At 42.5% G+C, this 17,547-nt stretch overlaps 1 protein-coding gene across 1 annotated transcript in view; it reads right to left on the bottom strand.

Moving 5' to 3' along the window:
• The window catches only part of LOC122536021 (insulin-like growth factor 2 mRNA-binding protein 1), an 88,943-nt gene that overhangs the window by 60,136 nt on the left and 11,260 nt on the right, over positions 1-17,547 (bottom strand). Inside the window, exon 2 of the mRNA XM_043668034.1 lies at positions 13,513-13,576. Coding sequence (XP_043523969.1) covers positions 13,513-13,576 — 64 coding nt within the window. The remainder of the gene's footprint in view (positions 1-13,512; positions 13,577-17,547) is intronic.

The following is a 17,547-nucleotide window of genomic DNA, read 5'->3' as shown; positions in this document are numbered from 1 at the left end:
GAATATTCAGTATACTTAAAACTGAAGAATATTCCAGTACACTTAAAACTGAAAAATATATTTCAGTATACTTAAAACTGAAGAATATTGCAATTTTGTTACTCATATGTTTTACTTGGATTATATTTCAGTATACTTAAAACTGAGAGAATATTGCAATTTTATTCCAAATACTCTCGATGTGCGTTAAGAGGTTAACCACTCGCGCTGGCAACTAATTGCGGACCATAACGAGTGACCAAACCACGTACAATAATTCGTCTTCTTTTTGTAATTATCGGTATATTACTGGATAGAAATTACTTAAGAAGTAATAAAGTTATTATTTGTTTTGCCTGTATTATATTTCAGTATAATCAAAACTGAGAAAATATTGCAAATATTCTCGATTCGTCGTTCCAGCGCAAGAGGTTAATGAAATTAATTTTTTTTCTCATATTTATTTAAAAAAAAAAAAAAAAAAAAAAAAAAAAAAACGGAAAATAGGCGAGAAGAATCTTTTGGCCAGCGCCATAAATCCTTGCCAAGATTCGTACCTTGCTTCGTTTCGCTTGGTCAAAGGGTCGACTCATGCCTGACTAATCACTAACAACGGCAAGGATCTTTCGTTCCAACGAAAAGCTGCGTTTCCATGGAGCGGAAACGGGAAAAACGGCAAACGTTTCCCTAAGAAAATCCGTAAATTGGCGTCCTCGTTTTTCCCTCTCCTTTCTTTCCTTTCGTTTTAAACCCAAGTCCAGGTAAACGTTACGACGACCGCCGAGCAAACGTTATTACCGCCGCCCCGGCACGGTGCTATCAACGTAATTTCGAATTACAGGCAATGCCTGTCCACGTGATCCCACATAAAATGGTGGGGTGAGTAGTTTAATAACTGGGACGGACTCGTGGAAACGAGCGGATCGGAGACGAAAGGGGACGAACGGGAGAGCGGCTTTTACCCCTCCGGGGTGGATCAGCCGATGGAAGGAAAGCAAGGAGGAGCGACGTAATTCGGGCCAGGAGGAAAGGGTCCTCTACGGGGAGTATGGAAGACGACGACGACGACGACGGCGGCGGCGGCGGCGGCGGCGGCGGCGGCGGCGGCGACGACGACGACGACGGTGTGCACAGGGGGCTGAAAAGGGAGAGTTTAGGTGGGGACAGAGAGGGTAACCGGGGAAATGAGAGAGGGAAAGAGAAATGCGAGGGTGCGTAAGGGTGGCGGATCCCTGGAATCAATAGTGGCCACGCACCCTTGAAGAATTTTCGCACCAGGAGCGCCCGGATGTCTCAGGACAGGCTGAGCAAAGCTTTCCCTGCCCAATACCTACCTCTTCTCCTTTACTCGATAAAGGAAACCTAATCGAAAGAACCGTTTGTTTTCCAAGAGATTGTTCGCCCGACAATTTTCAACAATACAATTCGACAGAACATCACGGACTGCGTCTCAGTTGGGGGCTGAACAATACGTTTTCGGCCGTTAACGCTGAGAACCTTGACCGAAGCTCGAATTTTATTAATTCTCGTAAACTTGCGGACACGAGACTGCAATTTTTCCTTCTCGCGAAATACATAAGCGTAAGCTTGTTAAAAAGCTTTGTTTTATTTTCTTGGAAATTTTAATATTAAATTATAATATATTATTTTATTGTTATTTGATATTATTTAATATTATTTTATATTTCATATTAAATTATATTGTATTATTTTATATTTAATTATATTTAAATATAAATGTTTTATATTTCATATTAAATTATATTGAATTATTTTATATTTAATTATATTTAAATATAAATGTTTTATATTTCATAATAAATTATATTGTATTATTTTATATTTAATTATATTTAAATATAAATATTTTATATTTCATATTAAATTATACTGTATTATTTTATATTTAATTATAACATAAGTGTAACATAAAATCAATTAACTCGAAAATAAATACCAGACACTCGGTTAACGTTCACGTTCGCAAAGATTAGGTGAAAGATCGCAGCAGTAAACGGAGTCTAGCCGGGAGGGCTTCGGAGTTTCTGTTTCGTCAGGAGGACGAGGAGAACCGAAATCGATAGACCCGGCTATACTTACTTAACGCGTGCACTCGCAAAGAAAAGCGCGGCCCGTGTTGCTCCTCGGTCGTACGTTTGTACGTTTCGTCGTGAAATTAATCGAAAGATTTAATGGAAACCTTCACCTTGACGGTGAAACGACTTTTTGACAGAGCTGCGAATCTGCGTTCCTTCGCGAGAATGTAAATATCTCGCGGATATACACGATATCGTGGATATCGTCGTGGAAAAATTCGGTCGGTTTAAATGGCGGGAAGTACACGGGGGTTTTTACAGGTCAGTGAGTAAAGTAGGAAAGGCTGGGGAAAAGTGACTCACCTCCAACCACCACTGCCGACTTGGCCGACCGAGGATTCTGGTAGGGCGTCGCCGCTACCCCTGGAACAAGGAAACAGGGAAGCTGTGAGACGGGGTAAGGATATATACAGGAGCGTCGAAGGATACTCGGATAAAATATTTAGGATTAGGATATGCTCGGTGTTGTCCCCTGACGAGCAAAAAGATATTGGCGGGGGAGGGAGAAAAAAAAAAAACAGGAGCGTCCGTCTCGGAGTTGAAAATTGAAAATTGAATTTTTCACGGCGAACGCGACAGAGAGAGAGAGAGAGAGAGAGAGAGCGTTTTTGGGCAAACTTTCTCTTTTTTTTTTTCTTTGTTCTGTTTCTCGAGTGGATTCTTCGTTGGGAGAATGGACAAGTTTCGTGCACCGCGGATAAATTGGAGGCTACCGCGCGACGTGCATATTAATCGTGCACGGTCTATCCGTGAGAGGACGCAAAAAAGAATTAATAATAACCGCGTCGCCGGAGATACCGATCGGGACCGGTCGGCTGGCCAGGTGCAGCCAGCGTCTTCCGTGATCCGTGCATATATTCCCCGGGGTTTCTTTTTCACCGCATCCTTTCGCCCCGGTCACGCCAATTAACAGCCATCGCCGTTAAAATCACCTTTTACGCCGCGATCGCGCGCCACCAGCTTACCGCGTGCGAAGTTTCAATTTGTCAAACGGATCGGCGAATCACGCGAATTGATTTTTCCTCCGTCCATTCACCGTTGCCTGTTGGTCACGACGATTGTCGTGGTTGTTGTTTTCCCACGTTCGACGTGGAAAATGGCGAGCCCGAAGGGGAATTGGGGGAAATCGATCGGCGTGCGCGCCCCCCTCCTCCTTTTCGCCGAAGACGCGGGCACGATCGGCGTGAAACCGGTGGAACAATCCGAAACTGAGGGAGCGCAGCTGCGGCTTCAATCGCCGACAAAAATCGCGTCTTCCGCAAACGCCGGCCAAGATTTTTACGATCCGGCCGGCAACCGCCTTAAAAGCGGTAACCCATTGACGAGAAAGTCAGCGACGGGGAACAGAACAACCTCAAACAGAAAACAGAAAACCAGGGCGCGTACGCGCCAGACACGAGGGACGAGGGACGACGTAACAATTATTGCACGTCAGCGTGCCTCAATTTCGAGATAATTAAGCGAGGCCCTTTACACCTGCGGATTGCGCCAGCTCTGTACACGCGCATACCCGTGTAATTTCCTTCGCCACCGTGACGATCTCTCTGCTCATCTGTGGTGGATCCGCGCGTGATAAGGAATCATGCGATGAAAACGGCCGGATAGAGAGGGAAAGGAAAGAAAGAAAGGAAAAAAAAAAAAAAAAGAAACGAAGAAGCAACCACCTCTGGTGCTGCTGCTGCTGCTTTTTGCCGGAGAAAGAAAGCTATCGTCACGACCTGACGAGCGCTCCCTGCATCTTGACTTAATGTTCTTACGTGCCCTTACCTTCCAGCCGATGATTAATAGCTATTAACCGGGGGAAACGACCTGCGCCAACAATCAACGGTGAAACCGTGCAAGATTTAATATCCCAGAACAGAGAGAGAGAGAGAGAATCTCATAATTCACTTGTAGTCAAGCTGTTTTAATCGTGTGGCATTGCAGCTTTTACACGCCCCTCCATTTTTGCTCTTATTAATTACCTACGAAACCGGACCTGTTTTATCTCACGTGTACACACGCACACGCACTATCACGGTCGGTATCATCGCCGACAATTTCGAAAATTTCGAACGAGTTTCATTGTCGAAAGGAATCCGGTGTCAGCCTCAGGACTTTTGAGGTTATGTGTCGACCGTGTGATTTGCGTTCGACGAGCAATTGGACGGTTAATCAGTTCGTAAGACTACGTTTCGTTCCCACAGCGTAAATTACTTTCCATCGGTCCGCCGCCGATCGATAATCTCAATCGAAGCTGTGCTTCACGTTTAACCACTTGCGCTGTGTGCAACTGGTGCGCGGACCATAACGAGCGACCGAACCGTGTACACAATAATTCGTCGCTTTCTCTTTCTTTTGAACTCGCCGATACGATATCAATGGATAGAAACGATTAAGAAGTAATAAACTTAAATATACTTACATTTAAATATACTTAAAACTGTGAAAGTATTGCAATTTTGGGACAAAAGATTCTCGACGTGCGTGGCACGTCATTCCAGCGCAAGAGGTTAACCACTTTATACATTGACAATAATATCAACGTCAACTAAAGGCGTTAGGCTGCTTCGTAGGAAAATTTTACTTCTAATAATGTTGCGAAATTTGATAATTCTTACAAACGTTTTTTTTTTAAATTATATAATTTTTATAAATTTTTTTTACATAATTTTCATAATTTCTAAAAATTTTTTTAAATTTATAAAACCCTCTAACCCTTTAAGTTTAATAACCTTTTAAGTGTTTAATCTGTACTAGAATATTGTACAGACGATCTTATAACCAATAATAAAATAATTAGACAACCTATTAGAAGTTAATGTGTTATAATATATTGGACAAGTATATCTGTCAGAAGCTATATGTTTAATGATGACTGCACTTTTAATTATCTGCTCCTCATTCAATATTAAACTTTTAAAACTCTGGTAATTTTAAACACTCGAAAGATCAAAGACAAGTGTTGTAAGAGTCCAATTATTATTCCAACAAATTTTACAATTACTTAATTACTATCTCAAACAATGTTAAAGTTAACAAGAGGTTAAATTGCGTTGGCAACTGATTGCGGACCATAACGAGAGACCGAACCGTGTACACAATAATTCGTTGCTTTTTCTTTTGAACTCGTCGATACGATATCAATGGATAGAAACGATTAAGAAGTAATAAACTTAAATATACTTACATTTAAATATATTTAAAACTGAGAAAATATTGCTATTTGGGACAAAAGATTCTCGACGTGCGTGGCACGTCATTCCAGGTTAACCTCTTGGCAACTGATTTGCGGACCTTAACGAGCGATCGAACCGTATATATAATAATTCGACTCTTTCTTTTGGACTCGTCGGTGTATCACTGGATGGAAATTATTGAAAAGTAATTTAACAAATTTATTATTTGTTTCGCCTGGGTTATTCTTAGATATATTTAAAACTGAGAAAGTATTGCAATTTTGGGACAAAAGATTTGTTTTGCCTGGGTTATTCTTAAGTATATTTAAAACTGAGAAAGTATTGCAATTTTGGGACAAAAGATTTGTTTTGCCTGGGTTATTCTTAAATATATTTAAAACTGAGAAAGTATTGCAATTTTGGGACAAAAGATTTGTTTTGCCTGAGTTATTCTTAAATATATTTAAAACTGAGAAAGTATTGCAATTTTGGGACAAAGGATTTGTTTTGCCTGGGTTATTCTTAAATATATTTAAAACTGAGAAAGTATTGCAATTTTGGGACAGCGCAAGAGGTTAAATTGTGCTGGCAACTAATTGCGGACCATAACGAGCGACCGAACCGTGTACACAATAATTCGTCGCTTTCTCTTTCTTTTGAACTCGTCGATACGATATCAATGGATAGAAATGATTAAGAAGTAACAAACTTATTTGTTTTTTGCCCGAGTTACATTTAAATATAATTAAAACTGAGAAAATGTTGCAATGTTGGGACAATAGATTCTCGACGTGCGTGACACGTCATTCCAGCGCAAGAGGTTAAATGTATATTCCCCTCACGTCAGTGCACACTATCAACAGTCATCACACGGTCTATCACGGTCGATATCATCGCCGACCATTTCGAGAATTTCGAACAATTCTCGCCGGATAATTTTCACGCCGAGTTTCATTATCGAAAAAAATCAGGTGTTTCGAGAACAGCTTCGTTTTGAGGTTATGTGCCATGTGACTGTACGTTGGACGAGCAATTGGATCAATCAGTTGGTAAGACTACATTTCGCAAACTATTTTCCATTGGTCGAAACTTTCAACCTTCGTTCGCGCTTGAGGGTCCCCTTGACGTGTAAACATCAGTGTTGCTTCACACTTGACTACTAATTCCACCAGAAATTGAAATTCTAATTGAAACGGCAAAGTTAAGGCAACTCGAGGTAGCCAAGCATTTCTCGTAACGCGGAATCGAACAGAACGAGGAAACGAAATGGAAATGACGAGTTTCAAGAATCCACAACCTGTCAATGAAACGAGTTGTGTTCTCTCGTGTGAACGCAGCTGCACACGAGGACGCGGCGTATCGAGTTCCTTCCTTCTCATCCGGATGGATATATCGTCCCTCGAGGCTCGCTCGAAGATAGTTTAAGCAAACATCGGAAGGAGCGGATCCTACCGGGCGGATCCCCCGGTTCTGTCGTTTTGTTTCCAACCGAGTATAGTTGTTCCTCTACTAGTGAAACCGTAGAAGGAAAGCAAAAGCGTACGGTAAAAAAGCAACAACGGATCCAGTTCTCTGTTTACCTTTTGCCAGGCCTGTGTACGGGGCTTTGTACGCGTCGATTCACTCGGGACGGTTACGCAAAGGATTACTTAATAATCCCAGTTTAAAGTCAAAAGGTTTACATATTATTCAAACGATACGTAAGCTCGATAAACTCGTGTACATAGTACGTTCCCGGCGAGATCGAGATTGAAAGTAAAACAGGAGCTCGAGGAAAGTAATAATTCCGGTGGGCGAATTCACGAGACCCGGGGACAAAGTTCGCAAAGTTATTGCTCGGCGGAGGGCGCTTGCGTGAAGCGCCAGTGCATTCGACATGAATGCAACAAGTGCAGCCTAGGGTATATTATCGGAGTCCACCCTATGTTTATAACCGGCTCAATTACCCGACACTTTCGCTACTAGCTGGCAGATCTCCCTCGTACGATACGCACGACGGATAATAATAATAATTCTGCGTCCTTGAGGAAAATACATAATTCGAAGAAACGCGTGTAATGTGACGTTTGTCACACGATGTGCACATAACCTAGTTCCTACAAATGCAGTCGATTGCACCGTGACGTTTCTATCAAAGCGTGGACTAATTTTAGTAGTAGACTTGTTAAAAATTTGATTTAAACTTGGTTGAAAATTTCGTTAACTCCTCTTGTTGCAAAAAGATGGAAAAATTTAATCTTTTTCCTTAACACAGGGAAATTATTTCGTGCATTGTTTCCTGTATTCCTTTCATAAAAAGACTCGACGGATTGTAATATAGGAATAGCTATATATAAAGTGCCCGGTACGTTTAGCACTGGTTGTACTAAGCTGGAAATGGCCAAAATGGTCAAAACGACCGAGTCAGAATTTTAGAAATTTTATAACTTTGTAACAGAATTTAGAAACTTTGTAGATACGAAGTGGCGCATCTTTTGAGATTTAAACGAATGAAAATGGTCAAAATGACGAATTTGGGATTTTAGAAATTTTGCAACTTTATGATAGGAAATTGAGAAATTTTGCAACTTTATAATATATAATATTTGGAAGTTTTGTAGATGGTACATATTCTGAGATTCAAATATATAATTTTTCGTAAACCAAAATGGCCAAAAAATGACCAATTTAGAATTTTAGAAATTTTGCAACTTTATGACAGAAGTTGAAACATTTTGTAATTTTATAATATATAATATTTGGAAAGTTTGTAGATGTAAAATGGCACAATTTCTCAGATTTAAACGATTTTTCGTAAACCAAAATGATAAGTTGAAATGGCCAATTCAGAATTTTAAAAATTTTGCAAGTTTACAACAGAATTTAGAAATTTTACAGATATAAAATTTTTCGAGATTTGGACGATATTTCGCAAACCAAAATGGCCAATTCAGAATTTTAGAAATTTAACGACTTTATAATGGAATTTAAACGATTTCGTAGATAAGAAACGGTACATTTTCTGAAGTTGAGACAATTTTTCGTAAACTATACACATAGAAAAAGCCTTGCATTAAACTTTTTATTGTTTTTTCCCTCTCTCTCTCTCTCAACGTCCCTTCAATGGTAATTTTATACTTTATAATCGTTTAAGCTGTGGCGTTAATAAACGTATTATTTCGGTATCTCCGACGATCTCCGCAGATTAATCAGCAGTAACTGTCCCCTGCGGTAATGCCATCGCGTTTGAAACACGCGTCGCGCGCTCGCCACTGTACGTACTTGTGCATGCGTGTGCGTGTGCGTGTGCGTGTGTGCCACCGATAAAAAAGAAAGTATCAAGAACAACATCCAGAAATTCGAGTTGCGCCTGCGTGCCGAAGCAGCCGGCTGTGCATTGACGCAACAAGTGCACGCAAGATGCACCGCGACTTGGGGGAGGCTGACGGGGAGGAACAGGGGGAGGGGGAGAGCCAGATAGAGAGAGAGAGAGAGAGAGAGAGAGAGAGAGAGAGAGTGTGTGTGTGAGTGAAAAGGGAACCAGGGTTGGGTGGAGTGAAAAAGGAGGAAAGTAGAAGGTGGAAAGGGGTGAAGCACAGAACGAGGAGAGGCAGAATTAAATGCAAGGCGAGGGAGGGGGCACGAGAAGCGGAGAAAGGGCACGAGGTTGGCACGCGCCGAGTGCAACGATTCACTTGAAGAAAAGAGAGAGAGAGAGAGAGAGAGAGAGAGAGAGAGAGAGAGTGAGTGAGAAAGAACAAGGAGGAGAGAGAAGGAGCGTGTGCATCGTATCGAACGGGAAAGATGCATCCTCGACGAGCAGCTTCTCTCTTTTTTCTTCTTTTCTTCTCCACTCGCTCTCCGTCCCGACGCCGAACGTTTATTTTGCGGTTGATGAAATCAAGGGGACAAGTGATACGGAGGAACACCGCGGCCACACACACACACACACATACTTGGGTGTGCAGGAAATGCAAACAAAGTGCATTCACAGCGAAGCCGGATGACCAGCGGGCCGCAGGGGGGCCTAACTTACCCCCGGTGCCCCCTTGGCGTATCGCGCGCGCCACAACCTGACTGACCTGATACGGCGCCGCGAGGTGCACCGCCGTTGTTATGCAAATGAGAAAAATGCAGCGTCCCATGTTTGTTCCCTGTTGCATCCGCGCAAGTGGGAAAACGTGAGCGCGGGGGAATGGCTGCACTTGACACCTTGCACCGAGGGCTGGTGCAACTTTCGTCAAGTGTCATTTATGACGCAGCGGTTCTCGGATCGTTTTTCTCGTTTCTTGAGCATTTCTCGTACATTTGCGAGTTGAACCGTACCGCAAATTTCGTTTAACTCAACAGGTTTGCGGTGTCGTGTCGCCAACTCTCCAAATGACGCGTGAATATGTCGGATGGAAACCACACGGGGTGAAAACGAGGCGAACCACCGCCACCGTAACACGTCTCAATGGCAACGAAGTTCCCATTGAGATTCAAAGTGTCTCATCTACGCGTTATTAAAGATGCGTACGCGCGAAAGAAAGAAAGAAAGAAAGAAAGAAAGAACGAATATACGTTTAGCATATGAAAAATAAATGGCGCTGGAAATAGTCGCACGGGCACGTAATTGTCGTCACTCGCGAACCGAATTTTCCGTTCGGGTTCTCACACTCACGAAGCTAGAATAACGTCACACATTTGCCAGAGCCTACGGCGGGGGGCCACAAAGAGGCTGATAGAGCCAGTTAAAGGAAATAGAATCAGAAACGCGATGGATCCCATGGAATCATTGTTAAGGATCACGCTGAGGGGCGAGACCCTCTCAAAAGGACTTTAAACTAGTTTCCGCTCGTACCAGTTCGTTTCTCCTGGACACGTCTTCCTTTTTTCTTTTTCTTCTTCTTCTTTTTTTTTTTTTTTTTTTTTCTTTTCCTTCCTTTCCTTTCCCCACTTTCCTCCGCTTCTCCCGCCGCCGTGCACAACTCGGCGCTTTACATTTGAAACATATCGGCTTATATGGAAATGAACGTTTAGCCATGCATCGGCCTTAAACATTGAAAATGTTTGAAAGAGCGCCGCTCGCTGCTGGACACACGCGAGCAGCGCGAAAGAGGACAACTCGGAAGTGATGCTCGTACATTCATGTGCATGCATGCATACATACATACATACATACATACATACACGTCCCTTCGAATCTGAATTGTCCGATCTCTCTCTATTGTCGGAATCGACCCATCTTTATTTAGATCCCCCGTCTAATCTCTCTCTCTCTTTCTCTCTCTCTCTGCCAGCTATCACGCAAGGAGAAAGGAAAGAATTTCATTTAAAACGGCCGGAAGAAAGAAAAGAACGGTTACGTTCGTCACCCTAATTTGACCCTTGACAGTGTGGCGCTCGCCAAGAGTTTCTAACTCTCCTATGTCAAGAGCGAAAGGTTCTAGGGGTTTCTCTCAAACATGGTGACTCCCGGAGCAAATTTTATTTTCTGCAAGCATGTATATAAACTGGGAATACGAAATGAAACGAATTTGCTGATAATGATATTATGATAAAATTATAAAGGAAATTCATACTAAATTCGAAATTGGTTTGAGAAACTTTTTAGTTTCTTGGCTTACTGACTTGTTTATCATCTCATGGCTTTCACACTGTCGTTTGAAAGTATCTCTATCGCGAAATAACAATAGTGACCAGTTAACTGCGGCACTTAGTTTCAAAAATCCCTCGCGGGACGCGTAATTAAAAATCGAGCAATGACGAGCGTACGCGTCGAACGCAGGGCGAGTGCCTCCTATTATAAATTTCACGAAGAAAGTGAAGCAAAAATTGAAAAACTTGAAAATTGTTGAAAAATAATAAAATTCGCAAACAAGACGAATTAAGGGAAAAAAAAAAGAAAAAGAGAAGTCTCAGTTGATCTTCGTACTTCTCTTCAAAAATCAAATGCTTCTTTTTCTTTGTCGCTTCATATTCATTTCGAAATAACCCCTAATCTTTGTGAGCAGTCTTCTCGACGCTACGCTGTAAACTACAGTCTCGTTCCCAATAAAAGAGTTTGGATCGTTGATGCGATCGGACAACCGAATTAAGAGCGATCGTCCGGCTCTTTTGCACGTTTTTGCGCTTTTAATTGCTCTTATCTGCCCACCGAGTCGAGTATCATCAAACGAGCAGCAACAAATCCTCGGTTTATACCATTTGCACGCTCCGTATCGCGTCGATAAGGTTTTCACGTGGCAGGAGGAATCACTCGTGGCGGTGCGAGTCGAGGAGAAACGGAGAAAGGACGGAAGGAGGTGGTCGGGGGATGGTGAAATAACAGATTGCAGTTGTGGCACGAGCGAGCAGCCTGTGGACTCGGCTCGAGGCTCGTAAGGAGAAGGCAGGTGCCACATTTTTTTTCCCGAACGCCTGGCTTCACCGTCCAGAAGGAGGCTGTCTCGATGCACAGAGGCTCCCAAACTTTTCTAACGCCGCGTGTACGTACGTGTGTTCTCCGGTTCTCAAAGAGAGTCGTTCGAAAAACGAAAACACAAGAAGTCAATTTAACCCCTTGATTCATAATGTCGGGGCCAAGGTCTCGGACTTAAAAAGAGAAAATAAATTGCGAACCTACGAAATTTCAGACTTTGAAACTTAATTTCATTCAACTGAACACTGACAAGTAAAAATTGCATACAACGTTTCGATACTTTGATATCTTAAATTAACCTTTAAGTTTAAGTTTGAATAAGTGCTTACTCTTTAAAATTCGAGGAGAAAATCGTAAGGCAAGGGGTTGACAAATCGGTAAAATGCCACTTTCGAGGGATGTATTTAAAGTTTATTGATTAATAGATGGTCCTTCGTTAAGGTCCGCGGCGAAAAATCAAAATGGCGGAGCACGTAAACAAGGCAGATACACGTGTACGTGGAAAAACTGTGTCGGCAAACATCGTAATAATTGATAATACGTACCATATTGATCCATACATATAGCAGCATGGAAAAGAAATGTTGCAAATGTAATTTGTGATTTCATTCGAGTTTCCATGCATATACACAAACATACACAATGACATTGTCTAAAAATCGCTACAGTGTTACAGATATCAAAGTCTACTAGCACTTGTCACACTTGTCACATCAGATGGGAAAATCACGTGACAATCATCGATAAGGAAGTTTGGCTCCATCGGTAAAATCGGTGACTTTCCTATTATGAAGAAACGAGGGGGGAGGTTAAACACTACCAAAGTAGTTAAATGACTAATTTATAATTTCCGTTAGATACTTTATAGACGTGATAACACTGTATCTTTAACGATTTAAATAATTTTTTGTAAAATACGTAAATGAAAGCTTGTACACATTATAAAGTTTCTCTATCTTTTTGATTGCGATGTCTCTGATGGAAATTTTATGTTTCAATCATCGGTAGTCCCAGTGTCGGAAGCAACTCGAAAGCAATTATTTGAAATTCGTAAGACGACCGAGTTGAATGAGTTCCACTGCGGATATAATCCCCGACGATTTTTGCTTGGACACGTTCGGCACGAGTTTAAAAACTCTCGTGCGCGCGCGCGAGCGAGGGCACGTTTACTCGCGTGCGGCCAATTATGCAGCTCGTTACGCCGGTATTACGCGTGATCTCTCTTTTGATCGAGAAATTGCCTAAGGTTAATAACCCTTGCTCGAGTTTGTGCAAGCGATTACGCGAAATTTCATCCGAAGACAAATGGACTATTAGCACGTAAGAACAAGTTTGCACGGGGCTGCTGCTCTCTCTCCGTTTGCACGGTAGCCGGGGCGCATCCGACAACCTGACGAGTCCCTGAACGCTTTCTCTCTCTCTCTCTCTCTCTCTGTCTCTCGAAATACTTGATACGTAATACGCGTGTAAGCAAGTGTAACTCGGCAGGCGTTACCCCGCACGCTCGCGAAATTTACGATCGGTTTTAAAGAACGGCGGTTAACAATATTCTTGGTTAGGGTAACTTTTTAATTATAACCGTGGCAAGACGTTTCATGGCTAATTTATTTAATACGTACGTACACAGTAACGTAATACGTGGGCACGCGTCTCTCTCTACCACGCGTGCGCACAAGTCAATGCATACACGTACTGCGCATGCGTAAGCGAACTTTGTTTTCTACCTTCGAGCGTCGAGAGTATCGGGGAAGATCAATCAGATCAACTTACTCGCAATTAACCGGTGGTAATTGCCGCTCGGTTGGCAATTTACGGTACGATACTCGGTTTTGCAAATTCGTGCACGATTCTACGTGAGAGGAAAAAAACACAGGACAAAAGTTGTTGAGAAACTCACCGTTTCTTCGGCCCGCTAGCTACAGACGGCTCCACGACAAGCGTCGATCCGAGGTACGTGTATCCTGAAACGAAAAAAACAACTTTGAGCCTTCGATTGGTTTCGTTGTTTAAAAAAAAGAAAAAAATCATTTTCAGTGTTACACAATGGAAGTGAAAGGAACATGAACAAAGCACGATGAAGCAAAACACGCTCGGTGGTGAAATTTTCTCATAGCACAATCGGTGAAAATAGAAGAATCGGTTTTATTGGGTCAGTCACGGTACAACCTGTTTTGGAACCGATGGTTCGTTTGAACTCTGACCCTGGCCCCCGGAGGATAGCGACCGATGGGATATTTTCTCATAGAGAAATATGCCGTACACCGGTTTTGAAAAGTGGAACTCTGGACGGTTGCTTCCGGGTTTTGGGTTGGCGGAACGCTGAAAATCGCTGCCGCCTGATTCCAAGACTTGGTACTCTTACGTTGGTACCTCGCTCGTATTCTAATCAGGATCAAGAGGTTATGTGAACGTATCGGTGGTCATAGTCTCGTGGCCAGCGAATTTTCGGACACGATCCCGAGGGTCGGTTTCTCGGCGTCCATAGTGTATGTATATAAGTGCATGTATACACAAGTATTTCCTTTCCTAGGCACCAGGTGTCTTCTGCCAGTTAGACCCGTCTAATTTTCTCTAACCAGTTCCTCTTTTCAAGTGTATATTACAAAAAAATCTATGAAACCACCTTTGTCGGTCATTCGAACTGACCGTTTTCGCTCGCCTCATCGTTGCTTACGTAACATATATATATATATATACACATATATGTAAAAGAAACAAATATTTCTGCAAACGTATGACAAAAACTACTACACTTGGATGTAAGTACGTAGATTTAAAAAGAAAAGTGCAATTGCACTCAGTGTTAAGAAAATAAATCAAATTGGAAGAAGACAATTTAAACGTGGATTGTAAATTAAAACAGCAATCTTTTAGGTTAGATTACTAGACTTTGGACGTATGTAGATTAAAAAAAAAAAGTGCAATCGCTCCCATTATAAAGAAAATATGTAAAATCGGGAAAAATAGAAAAGAGAGATTTCAAACGTGGACTGTAGCTTAAAACAACAATCTTTTAGGTTAGGTTACTACACTTGGACTAAGTACGTAGATCTAAGAAAAAAAAAAGTGTATTTGCTCTCGGTATAAAGAAAATATATAAAATCGGGGGAAAGGAAGATTTCAAATGCGGATTGCACTTGAAAACAACAATCTTTTAGGTTAAGTTTAAAGTCGCTGACATTAGTAGGTCGTTAAAACGAGATGTTCTCGTTGATCTTAATAATTTTGCTTAAATTTTCAATTCGTATTATTCCAAAAGATAAAAGTGCACGGTAGAGATGAGTACGTAGTTGGATCTGTTTCTCAGATTTCTTGCAGGTTAGGAACTAGCTAACTTTAGGAAACCTATAAAGGCCGTGTTCGGTCGTAAATAAGTTATCTATTAGAAATGATTCGTCTCCGCTAGAATTAGTTACAGTTGTTGGACGCTGTAAGTAAATAAATAGGCATATACAAATATAAATACAAATATATATGTATATATGTATATGTACATGGGGTTATTGGCAATCGTGGCAGATCGCGGCAAATCGTCGTTAGACATGGATAACGATCTCGGCGCTTCTCATTTTTGTGCGCGGAGTGGTGTTTTTTTTTTTTTTTTTTCTGAACGAGCCGAGCCCGCTTCAGAAAAACCGGGTAGATCTCTCTTGCGTGGTACAATGGCGTGTGGCGAGTGGCGGAATTGTGCTCGCGAGGAGTCTATTAAATGCAGCAGAATGCTCAGCACAATGAGGGTATATAATATAACCTACCGGGCGGACTAGCTTGGGAATTCGAATGAATTAAAAATGCGTGTATTAAAGGTAAAAAAAAGAAAAAAAAAAGAAGAAGAAAAAACGACGAGAGGAAGATGGCGTTACGGTATCTTGCTCGATATTGAGAGTGAAAAGAGGCACAGCGATAAACTCAGGGGAAGAGAAAAGAAGGAAGTAGCGCTCTTAAATGGCTACTTAGTACGGCTCCGTGTCGAGCGAGAGCCTCCCCTCTCGAATAGTTCATCTCTCGCTCATCTGTGTAGCAATAATATTCGCAAGTGTTTCCAAGCACGAGTGCTCGGAACCCGTGAGTGCCAACAGGTTTCATGCGAAAGCCAATTCGCGACAGAAAGAAGGTGAGAATGAAACGAGAGGGGAGGCATGAGTTTGACGAGGTTTTAATTTGATTCTTATCCCGCGTTAAATTCGACGTGTGTGCTTTTACGCTCGGTTTCACGTGTTTGCCATTTAGGAGGCTATTACTATGGGGGCTGTAACTGTATGTACGACTTTAACTATGTAGCAGGAGCTCTCTAATTGCCGACAACTGTCAACAAATTCAACTGTTCATGAAGATCGCACGAATAACGTTTTCGAATGAGTTGATACTGGTAAGTATCTGGAAGTGCAAATAAAACTGGTTTTATTTTCGAAATTTCAACGAAGCTGCCCTTGCTCGAAATTAACTTCACTTTGATTTTCGCTCATATTTTATTGTACGTTCAACTGCAGGAGACAAGAGCCTCGTGGCTGATCGATTCAAACGTGGTGATATTCCGCTACGACAAAATAGAACCAGCACGTTTCTCCGGATGCACGGGATCGAAGGGAAGAGAAAAGAAAGCGGAAGCATCGGTTTCGAAAATGGGACACCCGTTATACGCCTAAAATATACCGGCATCTCGCATGGGGCGCGCTGCTAAGAAATGCAGAAACAGCAGTTGCTATGCTAGGTGGTACTCCCTACAAACACACGCGTACCATACGCGCCAGGATACACACGCTCGAATTTCTCTCCTTCTTTCTAAGCATCAGTGAAATTCATGCCCGCAACAGAGAAAGAGAGAAAAAGAGAGAGAGAGAGAAACGCGCGCAAGCACACAGGCGCAACGAGCACGCTCGTACACGTAGAGAAGGGTACGCGCGCGTCTTCTTACCCGGTCACACAGAGATTTTTCGGGGGGTTCGGGCTCTGCGTGTACGCGGCTCTGTGTGCTCGTCGCGCAACGTACTTACACATTCGTGTGCAAGAGGGAGTAGAAGAGAGCGAACTAGAAAAAAAAGAGAGAACGAGCGAGAGAAAGAGCAGGAGAGAGAAGGAAACGAGCGGCCGGGTGAAGAGGGTAGGAGGGGACGAGAGAGAGGAAGCGAGAACACGAGGGGTGTAGCCGTGGTTGGTGGTGGTGGTGGTGGTGGTATGTATTAGAACGGGCAGCGAGAAGGGAAGAGAAAAAAAAAGGGAGTGGAAATGAGATAGGGAAGGCAGTGTACGAGGGACGACAAAGTGAAAGAGAGAACAGGATGGAAAAAGAGAGAAAGAGAGAGAGAGAAGAGGAACGAAGAGAGAAAGAAGCCGTTTGAGCTAAACGTATCCAGGGTCTAGAGAAGCGAGTTTTCGGATCGAGTCGGTGTATGTGGGCAAGAGAGTAGGTTAGCAGGCTCTCCCGAGGGAGAGAGTAATAGCAGATTGTCCTGTTGAACGAGCAGGACGGCAAGTGCCTTTATAGTGGGTCAGTACTAGCCGGCACCCGGCTAGCAAGCCTTCAAGGTCTCCTTAGTGCTCCTACCTCCTCCCTCCCAACCCGCCATCTTCCCTGCTGTTGCCTACAACGAAAACTGCCAGGTAGGTGAGCCAAGAGCGAGCGAGCAAGCGAGACCCCGAGAGCTTAGGAGAGCTATCCGGAGAGGTCGTCGCACACAATCTATCTAATATATATTCATTCTTTTTCTCTCTCTCTCTCTCTCTCTTTTACCTCTTTCTTTTTGCCTCGCTGTACCTTCCTTTCTCTTCTTCGTCCCTCTTTCACGATACAGCTTACCGGTTTCTAACTTAAATTTTCGTCAATTTCTGCCTCGCAACGGGACGCGGCCAAGTGCCTCGAAGAAACCTTTCTCGTTAACCGATACGTCGAATTTGTATAAAAAAAAAATAAAAAAAAAAAAAAAAAACGAAA

The sequence above is a fragment of the Frieseomelitta varia genome, unplaced genomic scaffold (genome assembly GCF_011392965.1).
Source record: "Frieseomelitta varia isolate USP_RPSP 00005682 unplaced genomic scaffold, Fvar_1.2 scaffold_792, whole genome shotgun sequence".
NCBI classification, from domain to species: domain Eukaryota; kingdom Metazoa; phylum Arthropoda; class Insecta; order Hymenoptera; family Apidae; genus Frieseomelitta; species Frieseomelitta varia.
Note: the sequence above shows the minus strand (reverse complement) of the source record. Positions and strands in the feature narration are given on the sequence as shown.